The following is a 16,592-nucleotide window of genomic DNA, read 5'->3' as shown; positions in this document are numbered from 1 at the left end:
AATGTTGCTGGGAGCTGTTAAAGAAAGGCCAGGCTTCATTTCAGTGCAAGGTGGGTGATGCGAGCCTGTGTACAGTGTGTGTAAAGACCTTTGGGATCCTGAGGGTGAGATGCGCAGTAGAAATACAAGTGATTAGCATTCAGTCCATTTTACGTGAATCAGTAGATTCCAAAGTAGTGGCAAAGCAAAGGGCCTGGTTCTCCACTACATTGCTCCAGCAGACTGCGGTGGAGTCAAAATCAGGTCCTGGTTTACTGTGCAGCTGGAACCACCTGTCCCCCATACTTCTCCTCCTCCTTCCTCGCTTTTCATGGCAGGAACCTGTGACTTGGGCTCCTCAGACATATCCACAATGCTGCTAGTGGGGAGGATCTCTGCTGAAGATGGCATATAGTTCTCTGTAAAAGCAGCAGATCTGTTGCTTGGCACCCGATTATTTGTTGGCTTCCCGACATGCCTGCTGCTGCTCCTTGGCTGTCACACATCACTGCTGCTGGTCCCTGTAGTACTGGTTCTCCTGCATCCGCTGAGCAATCTGCTCATATATGGCCATGCTTCTATGGCTGGTTGGGAGCTGTACCTGCACAGCATCTCCTCACAGGCCCAGGAGAGCCAATATCTCCTGTCCACTCCAGGCAGGAGCATGTCTGGAGTGTGTAGGCAGCATGGTCATCTGGGCATTCGCACACAACAATGGAGAACTGCTAGGGGTGCTCACCAAGCTGGAAAAGGAATTTCAAAAATTCACAGGGCTTTAAAAGTGTGTGGCGGGGGAGAATGCTTCTAGTTTCTGTGACTCTGGCCAGTGGAATTCACAAAGATGACCAGAGCAGTCAGTGTGGAGCATTGTGGGGCAGCTACTAGGACAGTTAAGGTCAACATAAGTAACACAGTGTTTCCACTTGCACTGCGTCAACCTAAGTACATTGACCGTAGCTCTACTTAACTCAAGTAGGTGGCGTTACTGTGTCAGTGCTTATAGCAGTGGGAGGCCAATTTGAGTGTAGACGCATGAACAACTAGGTCAGCATAAGCTGTCTTGCGTCAACCTAACTTTGTAGTGTAGAGCAGGCCTTAGAGAATGGAAGATCAGGTCCAAAATCTACATTGTTGGCACAGAATTCCACCTTGTGTTGAGTTATTTGAACAGAAACCTTAGCTCTGGCACAGAAAAAAGCAGGTAACTTTTCACACAGGAACTAGAACTCGCCCAGCTTTAATTTTCTGCCTTAGATTTTACTGTCTCCTCTTAAAAGAATAAAAATGTGTGGGTGAATTAAGTGCTTATAAAGGTCAGGGGCCAATATCATACAACTCAGGCCTGGCCTGCAAACCAGACCTCACCCCTGCTCTTTTAGGTCAGGATGATGTGTTAGCAAAGATGTCTGAGGGTCTGTGACTAGCAGGGGAGTTGCAGAGGAGACTTAAGGCGTGTTTGTGCAGATGGGGGAGGAGAGCCAGGCTGGAATGGCCCAAGATGTAGCTGGCAAAGGCAGAGGAGGTGCACTGGCATATCATGAAGGGAGCTAGGCCTAGGGCTGGAATAGAAGGGTATGTAGCAGGTCAGAACATAGGTGCATTGGCAAAGCTGTAGGTGGGAGGGGGGCTGAGGCTGCAATAGCAGGAGGTGCTGCAGGTCAGGAAAGAAACCCATCAGCAGAGCTGCTTGGCAATGTTTGCCCAGCATGTGCCCGTGTTGTTAGTACCTCCATTTCTAAAGCTCACCTGGAGAGAGAATAAAACATGGGCAAATTCTCTTTCTTTGGAGATGTATGGAAACATTTGCAGGACTTCCCCTTTTCCACCTTGGGGAAGGTGAAGCATTTGAGAAACAAGGAGTGCAGTGGCCAGGGGCACAGTCCCATTCTCTGCTTCCACTGAGTCATGAAATATGGCTGTGCTTACCAGTGGCCACAGCTTCCATCTGGCTCAATTACTTTGCTGATTTCAGTCTCTCTGAACCAAAGCGCAACCAGTGGTGCTTCAGAGTTGTATTTCTGGAGACCCATGAAGAGACACCTTCTCCTGCTAAATACCAAGGAAAGAGCTAGCTGGGTCCTAGCTAGTGACCGTGACGCTGCGATATTCTTGCTGCAGCTGTAGAAATAACTGAGGGGGGAGTGGATGGCTTCTGTGGGACAGGTAATGGGCTCTTGTGCCTTCATTTCGCCAGTCTGAATCCAGCCCAGATCAATAGTGTTTTAAAGTTGCTACCCCCTGACACAACTTAGAGTGTAAGTAGGGGGGATTTCCAGTGGGTGCAGACCTGGAAAAAGTTTGCTTTAACTGCACAGGGTCACTGCCAGACATACTCTAAGCAGTGTCTTACCAAAGCTGCTGCTCCTAGGTTATGATCGATGCCCTGCTTACTTTCAAACCACTTTAAGCACCATCCCCTAGTGATGTTGTGGGGCTTTGTGAATGAGTGTCTGTGAAAGTGCTCCAGGACCAGATCCTCCTCTGAATCATGCTATAGAAATGCAAGGTATGAGTACCTGCTCCATCTCCGTGGGCAGTGCAGGACTGTTCTGAGCAGGACTGTGTATCTGGTATCTAGTATGCCCAATTGGGACAGGCTCGCTCTGGCGCCAATGTTAATGTTTGAAGTGCCTCACCCACATGGCTTCCTGGAATCTCTGCTCCCCAGAGTTCTTTGAGGAGTGCATCCGGAATGCCGAGCTGGAAGCCAAGATGCCCATGATCATGAAGAACTCCGTGTACCTCCACAAGACTGCCACCCGCCGGATAAAGAGCTGCCGGCTTCACCGCAGGAGGTCCAGCGCTTCATGGAATGATTGTAGGTGTTGGCAGCTCTTCTGTTCTGCTCTGGGGAGTGGGGATGTGGGGGAGGTTTGGTGGAGGAGGTGAGGAATCTGTTCCACAAGTGCTTTGTGTTTCTTGCCCCCTTGTGGCATCACCCACTCACGGGGCTGCAGGCAGAGAAACTTCAGGCACCAATTCTCCACCTGAATACCCTGGCTTTTCACATACCTGGAAACATATGGGTGAACCCTTTCAGTGCCATCAGCTCTCTGTTTGCACGCTGGGGAAGCACACTCCTGCGGCTGAGTTGCTTTGAGTGGTTGATCCATAGGAAACCCCCTTTTGGGGGCCCTTATGCAACCTGACAGCAGCAAAGGGGAGTGGGTGGGGGGAGAACAGGCACTGCCTTGCCTTCATTCTTGCCCCTTTCTGAGGAGAGCAAGATGGACTTATTCCATGTGCTCTCAAATGACATCATAGGTTACTATCTCCTCCCCTGCCAGGGCTCAGGGTCATAAAGATGTCACTGCTCTGCATTGGCTCTCCATTGAATCTGGGTCTTGGGCAGCTGTGGTCTTCGGCCTGGGAGAGCTCACCTGTTTTACTGCTGCTGTTGTTTCAGTGAAACAGTCCCAGTCGTTCATCTTCTCCCAGACTGAAGCCGATAACATTGAGGAGTTGAAGGAGGCAGCCAAGAGGCTGAGTCGGGACCAGCACTTCCGAGAAACCCTCTATCAAATCATGATGTCTCAAAAAAATTCTGCCTCAGGAGATGAAAAGTGAATCCTCGTCTCCTCCCATCAGGAGGGGGCTTCTGATCTCAGCTCATTGTTCACCTCATCAGAAGTTAAACCACTGGTGTCAGGGGGAGGATTTGCTCCTTTGTGGGGAAAGGGGCAGGATGGATGCATGCAATACCCTCCAGGGTTGTGGCTTTTAGTGTGTGTTCCTGAGCAGTGCCAATTTCTTTTTCCCTAGACTACAGGGAAGCTCTGACATTCCCCCCAAATCACCTCCCTTTACTTCAGCCATTTTCATTAGGTCATGTTCTGCCAAAATCCCACAATCAGTATTCAAATGAATCACACACATTAGCTCAGGGAGTGTCAGGTCATTTCTTCACAGTTTAGTCCTGTAGGTGCTGCTGATAAACCCCTTTCTTAGTATAATGTCCAGCTAATGAAACTAGCAGATGAGGCACAGCCAGGGCTGGTGCTACCATTTAGGCAGCCTAGGCAATCGCCTAGGGCCCCAGAATAATTGGTGGGCACCGTTTTGCTGGAGGGGGCGGCAGGCGGCTCCGGTGGAGCTGCCGCAGTGGTGCCTGTGGAGGGTCCGCTGGTCCGCGGTTCAGGTGGAGCTGCCGCAGTCGTGCCTACGGATGGTCGGCTGCTCGCGCGGCTCTGGTGGACGTCCCGCAGGCACCACTGCGACAGCTCCACCGGAGCCGCGGAGCACTGCACCCTCCGCAGGCACCACTGCGGCAGCTCCACTGCAGCCACGGAGCACCAGACCCTCAGCAGGCACCACTGCGGCAGCTCCACCGGAGCTGCGGGATCAGCGCGTGGGGCGGCAAAATTGCCGTACACCTAGGGTGCTCAAACCCCTAGCACCGGTCCTGGGCACAGCCCAATTGCTCTGTCTTGCCTTCTTTCTCAGCTGGTCCAATACATCCCTCGGTATCTGTGCTGGGAAGGGGGATGTTCCTTATCATGTTTCCTAGACATTGCAGCTATATCAATCTGCTAAGCGCTTGCAATGACATCAAGCCCAGAACCACCTCTTGATGTAGAACCGTTTAAGCAGGTAATAATGCAAGGCTAAGGGGGCCATCCAGAGGCACCAGATTCCTAAATTCTGGGGATTACTTGCATAGGCGACAACTTTCACACCACAAGATTTTCTGTTGTTCCCCAGCTGCCATTTTTCTTGGCTTAGCTTAGGCTCTGATCCTGCAATGCAATCTGCTAGTGCATAGATTTGAGCCTGGAGGGCTCCCACTGAAGTAAGGGCAGGACTGGGCCCATAGATTATATGTCCTTGCAGGACCTTTGTCTTTTCTTTGTCTGCAAAGTGCCATGGTGAAATGGAAACAATTATTCCAACCCTATAGCTTTATATGGATTTTCAATGTAAAGCAGTAACATCCACCAGTGGGTCAGCAGCTAAGAGAAATGATCCACCTAGTCCAATAACACCATTAATCACCATCAGCCAGATTAGCCAATCCCACAGAAAAAAACCTGGCAGGGTCTTCGGGTGGGAGAATTCTGTGAGGTCTGCCTTAGGGAGTTTTCCCTAGATTATTCCATTGCATGGGTAGGGACGGGGGAGTTTTACTCCCCCGTCCCCGTGCAAAAGCAGGCACCCTAGAATATGCAGCTCCCCCAGATCTACACAGACCATAGGCATTCAGGGAGGCCCTAAGCCCTCCACATAAAGTCCCATCTTTTGGTTTCCATGGCCATGCTAACAAGAGCTTCTCCCACGCATGGCTGCCTCTGAAACCCCTTCCTTCTTTAAGGGTGCCCTTGAAGTATATTTTGAGTCTGCTCCTTTGTGTCCTTGAGTGTATCTGACGGTTTGAACAGTACAGCTTGCTAGCCCATTTCTAGGGTAATCGGCCTCCGTGTAACATGCTTAAACCTATTATGTGGAAAGGCTTGAAAAGGAATTCCGTGGCTGGCAAAGGAAGTTTTCTGATGACAAATCAGTTTCACTCAGAGCATTTTTTTCAAATGGTGGTTCACAAACTGTGGTTCCCTGGACATCTGTTGGCCTGCAGGGCAGCTCCTCTGGGGCTGGCTCCTCTCTGCTTCCAGCTGCTTTTATGGTTGCCCAAGGTCCACATTGTGCACAAGAGCCCGGGGGGTTTGGAAAAGTAAATGAAAACAAGGAGGAGGAGCCATACAATCTGCAACAGTGTTAGCCACTCCTACATAAGAGGGAGTGTAGAGGAAAAGGAAACTGTATGTAATAACCCACTGTCAGTGTGTGTTAGGTGTCTCCTGCTGTGTGCCCCCTGCACAGAGAATAGAGGCCTCAGCTACTGAGCCTGGCTCTTTCCCTCAAGCTGTAGACATTTGTGCTTCTAGCTCTGGAGGTTGCTGTGTCAATCTCTGGTGTCAGACAAGATGGTGGGCACCCTGTAAACATTGTCCTTACTTTTCTATGTGAGCGATTGATTACTTTTCTATGTCAGCGATTGCTGTAGTTGCCATGGGGAGGGAAGGTGATTCTTGCCAGTGGGGATGCAGGGAGAGCACAGCATGAGACAGTCCCTCTCTCAAGAAATGGGCTACACTCAGAAAGGTTGTTATAGACTCAGTTCAACAGAACCTGAAGACAAATCAGCTGCTAATAACCCTCTCTCAAGAAGTGGGTTACACTCAGAAAAGTTGTTGTAGACTCAATTCAACAAACCCTGAATACAAGTCAGCTGCTAATATTTGCCTTGAAAAATCAATGAGTTCAGCTGATATGTTTTGCCAAGGACTTTCCAGGTGGTTGATAAGGTGGTGGTTGTTCTTTAGGTTGTCGTGAAAATGCTACCCTGAGGGAGCTTGTATTGTGGTCATTCCTAAAGGCCTACAGCCACCTGCAGGCCAAAGTCAGTATTAGTAACAGACAATAGTGCCTGGGACAGCCCTTCACCCGCATGCTAAGGCTCTCTTTTTGCTAAGTCCCACTGAGTAGCTAAGGCCTGGTCTACACTACGCGTTTAAACCAATTTTAGCGCGTTAAACAGATTTAACCCTGCACTCGTCCACACAATGAGGCCCTTTATATTGATATAAAGGGCTCTTAAAACCATTTTCTGTACTCCTCCCCGACGAGAGGAGTAGCTCTGAAATCGGTGTTGCCATGTCAGATTAGGGTTAGTGTGGCCGTAAATCGACGGTATTGGCCTCCGGGCAGTATCCCACTGTGACCGCTCTGGAAAGCAATCTGAACTCAGATGCACTGGCCAGGTAGACAGGAAAAGCCCCGTGAACTTTTGAATTGCATTTCCTGTTTGCCCAGCGTGGAGCTCTGATCAGCATGGGTGGCGATGCAGTCCCAAATCCAAAAAGCTCCAGCATGGACCGTACAGAAGATACTGGATCTGATCGCTGTATGGGGAGACAAATCTGTTTTATCAGAGCTCCGTTACAGAAGACGAAATGCCAAAGCATTTGAAAAAAATCTCCAGGCTGTGATACAGAGTCCACAGCATAGTGCTGTGTGACAAGCGTAACAGAAAGCCAAAGAATCCAGTGGACGAAGGGAGGAGAGACTGAGGACTCCAGCTATCCTGCAGTCCCCGCAGTCTCCGAAAAGGATTTGCATTCTTAACTGAGCTCCCAATGACTGAGCTCCCATTGTCCAGGGTGGTTCAGGGTATATCCCGCTGTGAAAGAAAAGGGAAAAAAATCGTTTCTTGACTTTTTTATATGTCACCCTATGTCTACTGCATGGTGCTGATAGACGGGGTGCTGCAGTGCTGAACACCAGCATTCCCTTCCTGATGGCAAACAGTACAATATGACTGCTATCCATCTTCATCATCATCCCATGAGTGCTCCTGGCTGGCCTCAGGTGAGGTTGGCCAGCGGTGCCTGGGTAAAAATAGGAATGACTCCCGGTTATTCCCGGCAGATGGTACAGGACGGCTGGTAACTGTCCTCATCATAGCAACTGGGGGCTGAGTTCCATCAGCCCCCCCATTTCATGTCTAAAGAAAAGATTACTGCCTGGACTATCATAGCAGTGGGATGCTGGGCTCTTCTCCCCCCCCCCCAACCGTTTAATGTCCTGCCTGGACTATCATAGCAGCTGGAAGCTCCCTCCCCCTCATTTTATCTCACTAAAAACTCCGTGTTTCTTATTCCTGCATTCTTTATTACTTCATCACACAAATGGGGGGACCCTGCAATGGTAGCCCAGAAGAGTTGTGGGAGGAGGGAAGCAACGGGTGGGGTTGTTGCAGGGGCACCCCCTAGAATGGCATACAGCTCATCATTTCTGCAGGATCTGACACAGAGCGACTGTGCTTTCTGGTACACTGGTTCTCTAGTACACTTGCCGCATGATGTTCTAGGGAGGACTGACTCTATTTTTAGATACAACATAAAGGAGGGAATGACCCTGGGAGTCATTCCCATTTTTGTCTTTGCGCCCCTGGCCGACCTCAGCAAAGGCCAGCCAGGAGCACCCATGACAGCAGCAGATGGTACAGAATGCCTGATAACTGTCATCTCATTGCCAATTTACAACAGCATGGCAGACAGTACAGAACAACTGATAACTGTCTCTGCTATCTTGCAAAGGCAAATGAATGCTGCTGTGTAGCACTGCAGTACCGCCTCTATCAGCAGCATCCAGTACACATACAGTGACAGTGACAAAAGGCAAAACGTGCTCCATGGTTGCCATGCTATGGCGTCTGCCAGGGCAATCCAGGGAAAAAGGGCGCAAAATGATTGTCTGCCGTTGCTTTCATGGAGGAAGGAATGAGTGACAACATTTACCCAGAATCACCCGCAACACTGTTTTTGCACCATCATGCATTGGGATCTCAACCCAGAATTCCAATGGGTGGGGGAGGCTGCGGGAACTATGGGATAGCTACCCACAGTGCAACGCTCCAGAAATCGATGCTAACCTTGGTACATGGACGCACACCACCGAATTATTGTGCTTTGTGTGGCCGCGTGCACTCGACTTTATACAATCTGTTTTACAAAACTGGTTTATGTAAAATCGGAATAATCCTGTAGTGTAGAAGTACCCTTAGTCTCACTGACACCCTACTTGTTATCGCAGCTGATCTTTCAGATGCAGCATGGGACAGTGAGAAGGTTGGGAAAATTACCAAGAACGAAGATGCAGCCATCCAAAAGCTGAGCCCTCGTGCAACAAGACTTAGGAGCAGGATAATTTGAGGAGACAAAACGTAGTTTCAATGGGAAGAGAAAGCATTTCATTTCAGAAAAAGCCACCACTCTCATCTTACCCTTCCTCTCCCCACCGCACACTATTTCTTGTACATGGAGACAGAACACAATGCTATGGACCGACAACTAAAAGCAGGAACAAAACAAATTCCCTGATAGCCAAAACAATGCACTACAACTGACAACTGAAAGCAGGAACAAAACTAATTCCCTGATAGCCAAAGTATCCCTGATTGTGGGTCAGTGTGTCTGTTAAAGGATAGCCCCTCTTCATACACACGACATATGCCTATTAATAGGCAAAAGAAAGATCTTGCTGGCTGCAGGTGAGCTTAAGTCCTGTTTCTTGGTTAGGCTGTTCTGAGAGAACTGGGTTTCTCAGCTGTGAAATAAGAACATAAGAATTAACATCCCAGCCAGTGTCCAACCTCAGCTGCTTCAGAAAAGGGTATGAAACTGGATCACTAACTGGTTAAAAGATAGGAATAAATGGTCAGTTTTCAGAATGGAGAGAGGTAAATAGTGATATGTTCAGGGGTCTGTTCAGGGAGCAGTACTGTTCAACCGATTCATAAACTGGGTAAACAGGTGGCAAAATTTGCAGATGATACAAAATTCCTCAAGATAGTTAACTCCAAAGCAAACTGCAAAGAGTTACAAAGGGATCTCACGAAACTGGGTGACTGGGCAACAAAATGGCAGATTAAAATCAATGTTGATAAATGCAAAGTATTGCACATTGGAAAACATCATCCCAACTATGCATATAAAATGATGGGGTCTAAATTAGCTGTTACAACTCAAGAAAGATCTTGGAATCGTTGCGGATAGTTCTCTGAAAACATCCACTCAATATGCAGTGGCAGTCAAAAAAGTGAACAATGGTGGGAATCATTAGGAAAGGGATAGATAAGAAGACTGAAAATATCATACTGCCTCTATATAAATCCATGGTATGCCCACATCTTGAATACTGCATGCATCTCTGGTCACCCCATCTCAAAAAAGAGATACTGATATTAGAAAAAGGCAACAAAAATTATTAGGGATATGAAACAGCTTTCATATGAGGAGAGATTAATAAGACTGGGACTTTTCAGCTTGAAAAAGAGATGACTAATGGGGGATATGATAGAGGTCTATAGAATCATGGGTGGTGTGGAAAATGTAAATAAGGAAGTGTTATTTACTCCTCATAACACAAGAACTGAGGGGTCACCAAATGAAATTAATAGGAAGCACATTTAAAACAAAATACTTCCTTTTGTTTTTCATACAAAGCAGTCAGTCTGTGGAACTCTTTGCCAGAGGATGTTGTGAAGGCCAAGACTATAATAGGATTCCAAAAAGAACTAGATAAGTTCATGGAGGATAGGTCCATCAATGGCTATTAGCCAGGATGGGCAGGGATGGCATCCCTAGTCTCTGTTTGCAAGAAGCTGAGAATGGGTGACATGGGATGGATCACTTGATGATTACCTCTTCTGTTCACTGGCCACTGTCAGAAGACTGGATACTGGGCTAGATGGACCATTGGCATGACCCAGTATGGCCATTCTTATGTTCTTATGAAACTGTGCTCCTTTTCTCTCCTGCCACTTCTATTGCTGAACAATAACGTGGAAAGAAAAATGCTTCCCAACCCCAGCTAATTGAAGCCCTGAAGCATGGAAATGTGATGTGCTGTAAAATAGCTGCTGTGTTCCACTCAGATGTGGTTATGTTTCAGTAGTGGCTGAAATGGTTGCTAGAACGGGAGGGAAAGAACATGTGGGTGTTGGTGTATGGACAGGTTTTCAGAATGCTGATCCCCTGCAACTCCCAGTGAAGTGGATGCTCAGCACTTCTGAAAATCAGACCAGAAGCTTAGAAGGTGCTGTTAGGTCCCTTTGGATGGCCTCTACTTCAGCCATGGTGCTACACCAGACTACGTATGTGCTGTAATCCCCTTATGCAGGGGTAGGGGGTGGCTCCCTTCCATTCTCTCCTCTCCCACTTTTAACCTCCCTGCACACTTGAGCCCAGTGACCCCTTGTCAGCTGTCTCAGTGGAGAGGGTGAGGAATTGATGAGCCAAGCAGACTGAACTCAGGTGTAATTAAAGGCGAGTATGGGACACACTTGTCCCATTCAACTTTCTCCCAAGGGAAGGAGTGCAGTTGTGTCCCCTTCTCCACTCTGCTCTATAGCAAGTGGGCATCTTGAAACCCCTTGACCTCTGCCCAACTCTTGACTGCAGTGCAGAGAGGAAATATAACATAGTCAGCAGAGGAACCTTAAGGGAACTGTCCCTGGCTATTGCTCTCATACCCAGACCAGAACACGGGCTCAAGGTTAGGGCCTCAGGGGTAGTGACCAAGGATTCTGATATGGAGAATGAACAGAAACTACATAGCAGAAGAGAGAAATTAGGGGGACATCTGGAAAGATCTGGTGTCACACTTTAGAGGAGGGGAGAGGCAGGAGAGTTGGGAGGTTAGAGCAGAGGGAAACGGCAATAAGAATGCAGGCAAGAGATGGATACTCTGCGGAGAAGAAGAGGCAAGAAATTGGGACTTTGTTGGAACTGGAAGGGAGAGAGTGGAACTTAAGTGACAAGAGGTTGAGATCCCAGTAGAGGACAGGAAGAGGAAGAGGGAGAGGGAAATGGGGCTTTTTAGTGCCCTGCAAAGGAATAAAGGCCATGTGACTTTTTTATTGCTTATGCTTCAGAGAGAAGGCCCGAAAGGGTGGTTTGCCTCTTGGTTTTTGTTTGTTTTTCAAACTAGGAATTCTGATCTTGCCTTCACTGACGGACTGTGGGTGACTGGAGAGCTGTCAGAATCATGCATGCGTAAGGCAGCACAAGCTACTGTGAACTAGCGAGAGGGGAAATGATTTTCATTCAAACCACTTAAAACTCTCTGGGTTTGGTATTTGTAAACACCTATTTAGCGAAGACAATTGGGAGAGAGGCTGTATGTTAAGAAACCTCTGCCCACATCCCGTTCAATGAGAGCTGCAAAGAAAACACAAAATGCACATCTGAGTCACCCAGACAACCCTCAAAGGCCTGGTCTACACACAGTTTTTGTGCCAGTGTAACTATGGGTATGTCTTCACTACCGGCTGGATCGGCGGGCAGCGATCGATCCAGCGGGGATAGATTTATCGTGTCTAGTCTAGACATGATAAATCGATCCCCGGGCACTCTCCCGTCGATTCCTGTACTCCAGCTTGGCGAGAGGCGCAGGCAGAGTCGACGGGGGAGTGGCAGCAGTAGACTATGTCAGTCAGGGGTGTGAAGAGGTATGATTCATGACCAGTATATAGTGGTGTCAACAAAAGTCCCTAGTGTAGGCGCAGTTATACCAGCAAAATTGCACGTTTACTATTTACTCTTACCTTTGCTCACTCATGTGGGAGTGTCTTACTATACGGCTACAGAGAACAGCGTTGCTGGTTTAGCTGTGTCCACAATAGGAGTGCTTTGCTGGTACTGTATACTGCTATTCCTATACCAGTGCAGTGCTCCATGTGTAGACATAGCCTTATTCCCCTTCCCATACAGGAATAGCTATACTGCTATAAAATTCTTTCTAATTGTGTCCACACTCATAGGATGTTCTGCTTTAACTATACCTGTCTTGTTAAAGTCATACACCTTGTGTGTGTAGACGAATAAAGGCAACGCTTAACAATTCTGGTATTTTCCAGCATGTCTTTTCTTCCAGCTAATTAGGACAGCGGCTGTAAAATTAAAATTATCCACTTGTGTGAATGTCAGACACTAATGTTATTTTTTTTTAAACAGCTGCTCGAGAGCCCATGATTATCTTCTTACTCACTCACATCTTGGGATAAAAAGGAGAGGGAAGTTTTTATTTCTGGCTGGGGTGTGGGTGGATAATGAAAGGATTTGCCAATATTGTCCTAAGAAATGTACTTCCCCCACCCTCCAGTGAATGGTGAAGATGAATCAATGACTAATTGTTCCAGCTGGATCCATGCACAGTGTGGGTAGGCCTCATCTATGTACCCCCACACAATGTTCTGCTCGAGCAATTCAGTCTTCAGTCTACAAAGCAATTCAAGGTCTGATCCCCCACTGGTCTGCCCGTGTACCTCAGTTCAGATGTGTAGCATCCCATTTTATTCCAGTCCTGATTTGCCATTCCCCACAGCTTTTCCTGTGCATGACCTCCAGCACTCCAAGTTATCTCACTCGTGCCCTCACATCATTCTGCCACACATGACTTCTGGTACCACTTGCTGTTCCAGTCCATTGGTTGCCAACAGCAGAGGATCCAACTTTAGGTGCCATTTGTTTAGTTTTGTGATTTTATCAGTTTTCTTTGCTTTTGAGCATTCTCTTTGTTTGGCAGTTTAATTCTATTGTTTGAAGTGGAATAGTGCTTATGGGGCAGAGAAGTACTGGTCCATGTTGGAATATTGAATTGCATACCACACATCATTTGGAATCCTTATCAACCAATCCTAGTGCTGTATTTTTCCATGCTATTTTTGGAATTGTTCTAACAAATCTCTGCTCTTCTTCAGCTGATGCTATTTTGCAAATGTTTTAGCATAATGCTCTGAATATGCAAGCACATGGGAATCCCTCGGGAAACCACTTATGTCAAAGAACTAGACATGATTTACTTTACTTAAATGTGTTGCTCTTTTTCATGTTTAATGGCTCACGTCCATGCTCTGTATCTCATTCTTTCAGCCTGTCTCTTTATGCTCCTATGTATTGATCCCTTCATGTGATTCTATCTGGTACTATTTCTATTCCCAACTCCTAGCCACAAGCAAAATCCTAGCAGTAGAAATCCAATGGAATGAAAGATCATTGGAGCTTTGGGATTCACATGTATTCAACTCTCTACTCTACCAGGGCATCTACACAGGAGTGTCTACGAAAGGTACAAGGTCTCTCCTGTCCCACTGCCTGTAATTGTGCAGATAGCCAAGTCTCTCTCTAGGGGCGGTGGATTATTACAGCTGGTGGGGCCACGTCCCACCAATAATACCCCAGCTCTCAGCCACATTTAGATTCTGAGCTTGAGTCTCAGGTCTGACTAAACTAGCTTTGTGGCATATCTAGGTTACCAACTTTCTAATCACACAAAACCAACACCCTTGCCCTGCATCTGCCCCACCCCACCCCACCCCTTCTCTGAAGTCCCACCCCTGCTCTGCCCCTTTTCTGAGGCCACACCCCTACTCACTCCATCCCCCCTCCCTCTGTCACTCGCTATCCCCTACCCTAACTCACTCACTCATTTTCACTGGACTGGGGGTTGGGGTGCAGAAGGAGCTGAGGGCTGCAGCTGGGGATGCCAGTTCTGGGTGGGGTCAGAAATGAGGGGTTCAGGGTGCAGGAGGAGGCTTCAGGCTGGGGCAGGGGGGTAGGATGCGGGGATGTGTGAAGGCTTCTGCTGGGGGTACGGGCTCTGGAGTGGGGCTGGTAATGAGGGATTTTGGGTGCAGGAGTGTGCTCTGGGCTGGGACTGAAGGGTTCGGAGGGCAGGAGGGGGATCAGGGCCAGGGAAGGGAATTGGAGTGTGGGAGGGGTGAGGGCTTTGGCTGGGGAAGGAGACTTGGGGTGGGTCTGGAGATGGGAGGTTTGGGGTGCAGGAGGGTGTTCTGGGCTGAAATCGAGGGCTTCAGAGGGTTGGAGGGGGATCAGGGCTGGGGCAGGGAGTTGGGGCCTGGGAGCAGGTCAGGGGTGCAGGCTGAGGGGCACTTACCTCAAGCAGCTCCCAGAAGCAGCGGTATGTCCCCCCTCTAGCTCCTACATAGCGGCACGGCCAGGCGGCTCTGTGTGCTGCCCCATCCCCAGGCACTGCCACCGCACCTCCCATTGGCAGCAGGATCCTGACCAATGGGAGCTGTGGGGCAGAACTTTGGGTGGGAACACTGTGCGGAGCCCCCTGGCTGTCCCTATCCAGAGGAGTCAGAGGGGGGACAAGCTGGCTGTCTCCCAGGCGCTGTGCAGTGCAGAGGCTAGCAGGGAGCCTGCCAGCCCCACTGTGTGGCACCACCAACTGGGTAGTCAACGGCCTGGTCAGCACTGCTGACCGGAACCACCAGGATCCCTTTTCAACTGGGTGTTTTGGTCAAAAACTGGACACCTGGTCACCCTAGGTATATCCCTACATAGGGGCCCCCTGGCCATATCCTTGTGCTGTGGCTCCACTTCTGCTCCCACTGTGGCCCTGCCAAAGCTTGGGCTGGTGATCACATGGGCCACCCACACAAGAGCCAGCTATTGGACTGGAGGAGTGGACTGCCACTGCTTTTCATCAGACTGGCTGAGGCCTCCTTCCTCTCTGTCCCATCACTTCCTGTCTTCAGGCAAACTAGGGTCTCTCCAGGATCCCCTTCAATCCTGCCAGGTGAGGAGGACAGATACCTGGTCAGACCGCCTGTGCAAAGACCTCAGGGGCTGACAGCTAGGGTGACCAGATAGCAAGTGTGAAAAATTGGGATGGGGATGGGGAGTAATAGGAACTCATATAAAAAAACCCCCAAAATATTGGTACTGTCCCTAAAAAATTGGGATATCTGGTCACCCTACTGACAGGTGGCCAGGCACCAGTCCAGGGACATCAGCAAGAGCATGTAGGTGGAAGCAGAGGGTTCTCTTGTTTTTCCTCTTTTCACCCCAGTAGAGGACTCTGTGTGAACTCCTGCTCCTGAGGATTCATGTGGAGATCCTCCTTTCCTACTGGAGCACAGGATGACAGTCAGAACTGGAGGTCCTAGACACAGGCCTAATATATCTTGTAGTTAATTCGGCCCTGCTTTTATGGAATCTGTTTGCCGGCAAATGGAATAGACAGTACTTTAAGATGTCACACCTATATATCTGAGGATACGGAAAAATATTGGATATCGTAGTGTTTTTAAAAAGTGTTGCTCATGCAATTACCGCAGTCTGATTGTATTATTGTGTGCGCGCACACACAAGGGGGCAGTCTTAAGGTTGCACATTCTACCTATCCTTTTTTAACTCTTGACATTTGGATGCTTAGTTATGAAATATTAATGCTCTCTAGCTTTTTTAAAGGAACGTCCTTGAAAGAAGGAAGATATTTCACAATATGGAAATATTTGGCTGGCCACTGAGATATGTAACTGAAAAAAGGCATTCTGTTTTCTGTGCACTGAACCTTCAAGTATAGGGGAGGCAGTACTGTCAGTCCCAAACATTTAAAAATCACAAGTCAGGCCCCCCAAAGTAATGAAATTAGCTTAAAAATCATATGATTTTAAAAAAATACATCTGGGGTTCTTTTTATTTGTCTTCTGGTTTTCAAGCTTTCCTCTGCAGCCCTGCAGCTAGAAGACTGAGATTTCACTTAATCAGATGCCATTTTGTGTTTCAGAGATTAATGTACATCCTCCTCTGCTACAAGCAGAGGGAAAATTCCCCTTCCTCTTCCTGGCTTGGGTAAGAAGAGGTCCTACCCTCATTTCCTCCTCTTCATTGGTGTGATGAGAGCGTCCCCTCCTGTTTCAACCTGCTTTAACCTTTGCTGTCTATATAGATTCTTATACTGCACCCAAGGCTGTTCAGATGTAGACTGTGACAGAGCAAGCTGCCATTTCTTCCTTCAACCCTAGAGACATTACATCAGTTCTTTCTCTGATTGTTGTTACTGTTTTCCTTAGGCTGAAATAAACATCACCTTGGCATGATTTGCTTTGTTTTGGTGTGTATGAGAAAACATGACAGACACAAGAGGAATGGTCAGTTCCTAGGACTGAGCCCCTCTCCTATGGGGCTTAAAAGCTAGTCAACTTTTACCTTGTTGGATGTAAAGGAGCTGAGGCAAAAACCTGTAGAAAAGTGCATACAGCTGCTCATGCATTTTTAATGGTACTAGATTCCTGCCTGGAAACT

The 16,592-nt window shown here is 48.1% G+C and overlaps 1 protein-coding gene across 2 annotated transcripts in view; it reads left to right on the top strand.

Annotated features, from left to right (window-relative positions):
* Window positions 1–16,308, top strand: part of PLEKHD1 (pleckstrin homology and coiled-coil domain containing D1) — a 63,849-nt gene extending 47,541 nt beyond the window's left edge. The window contains exons 12-13 of one of the 2 annotated variants that reach the window (XM_030559701.1): window positions 2,648–2,797; window positions 16,075–16,308. In XM_030559701.1, coding sequence (XP_030415561.1) covers window positions 2,648–2,797; window positions 16,075–16,076 — 152 coding nt within the window. In that variant the 3' untranslated portion in view covers window positions 16,077–16,308. Of the gene's footprint in view, window positions 1–2,647; window positions 2,798–3,385; window positions 3,915–16,074 lie in introns of those variants that run through there. The other variant, XM_030559700.1, reaches the window with a different exon arrangement.
* Window positions 16,309–16,592: the final 284 nt, after the last annotated feature.

The sequence above is a fragment of the Gopherus evgoodei genome, chromosome 4, assembly GCF_007399415.2.
Source record: "Gopherus evgoodei ecotype Sinaloan lineage chromosome 4, rGopEvg1_v1.p, whole genome shotgun sequence".
Taxonomy (NCBI): domain Eukaryota; kingdom Metazoa; phylum Chordata; order Testudines; family Testudinidae; genus Gopherus; species Gopherus evgoodei.
Note: the sequence above shows the minus strand (reverse complement) of the source record. Positions and strands in the feature narration are given on the sequence as shown.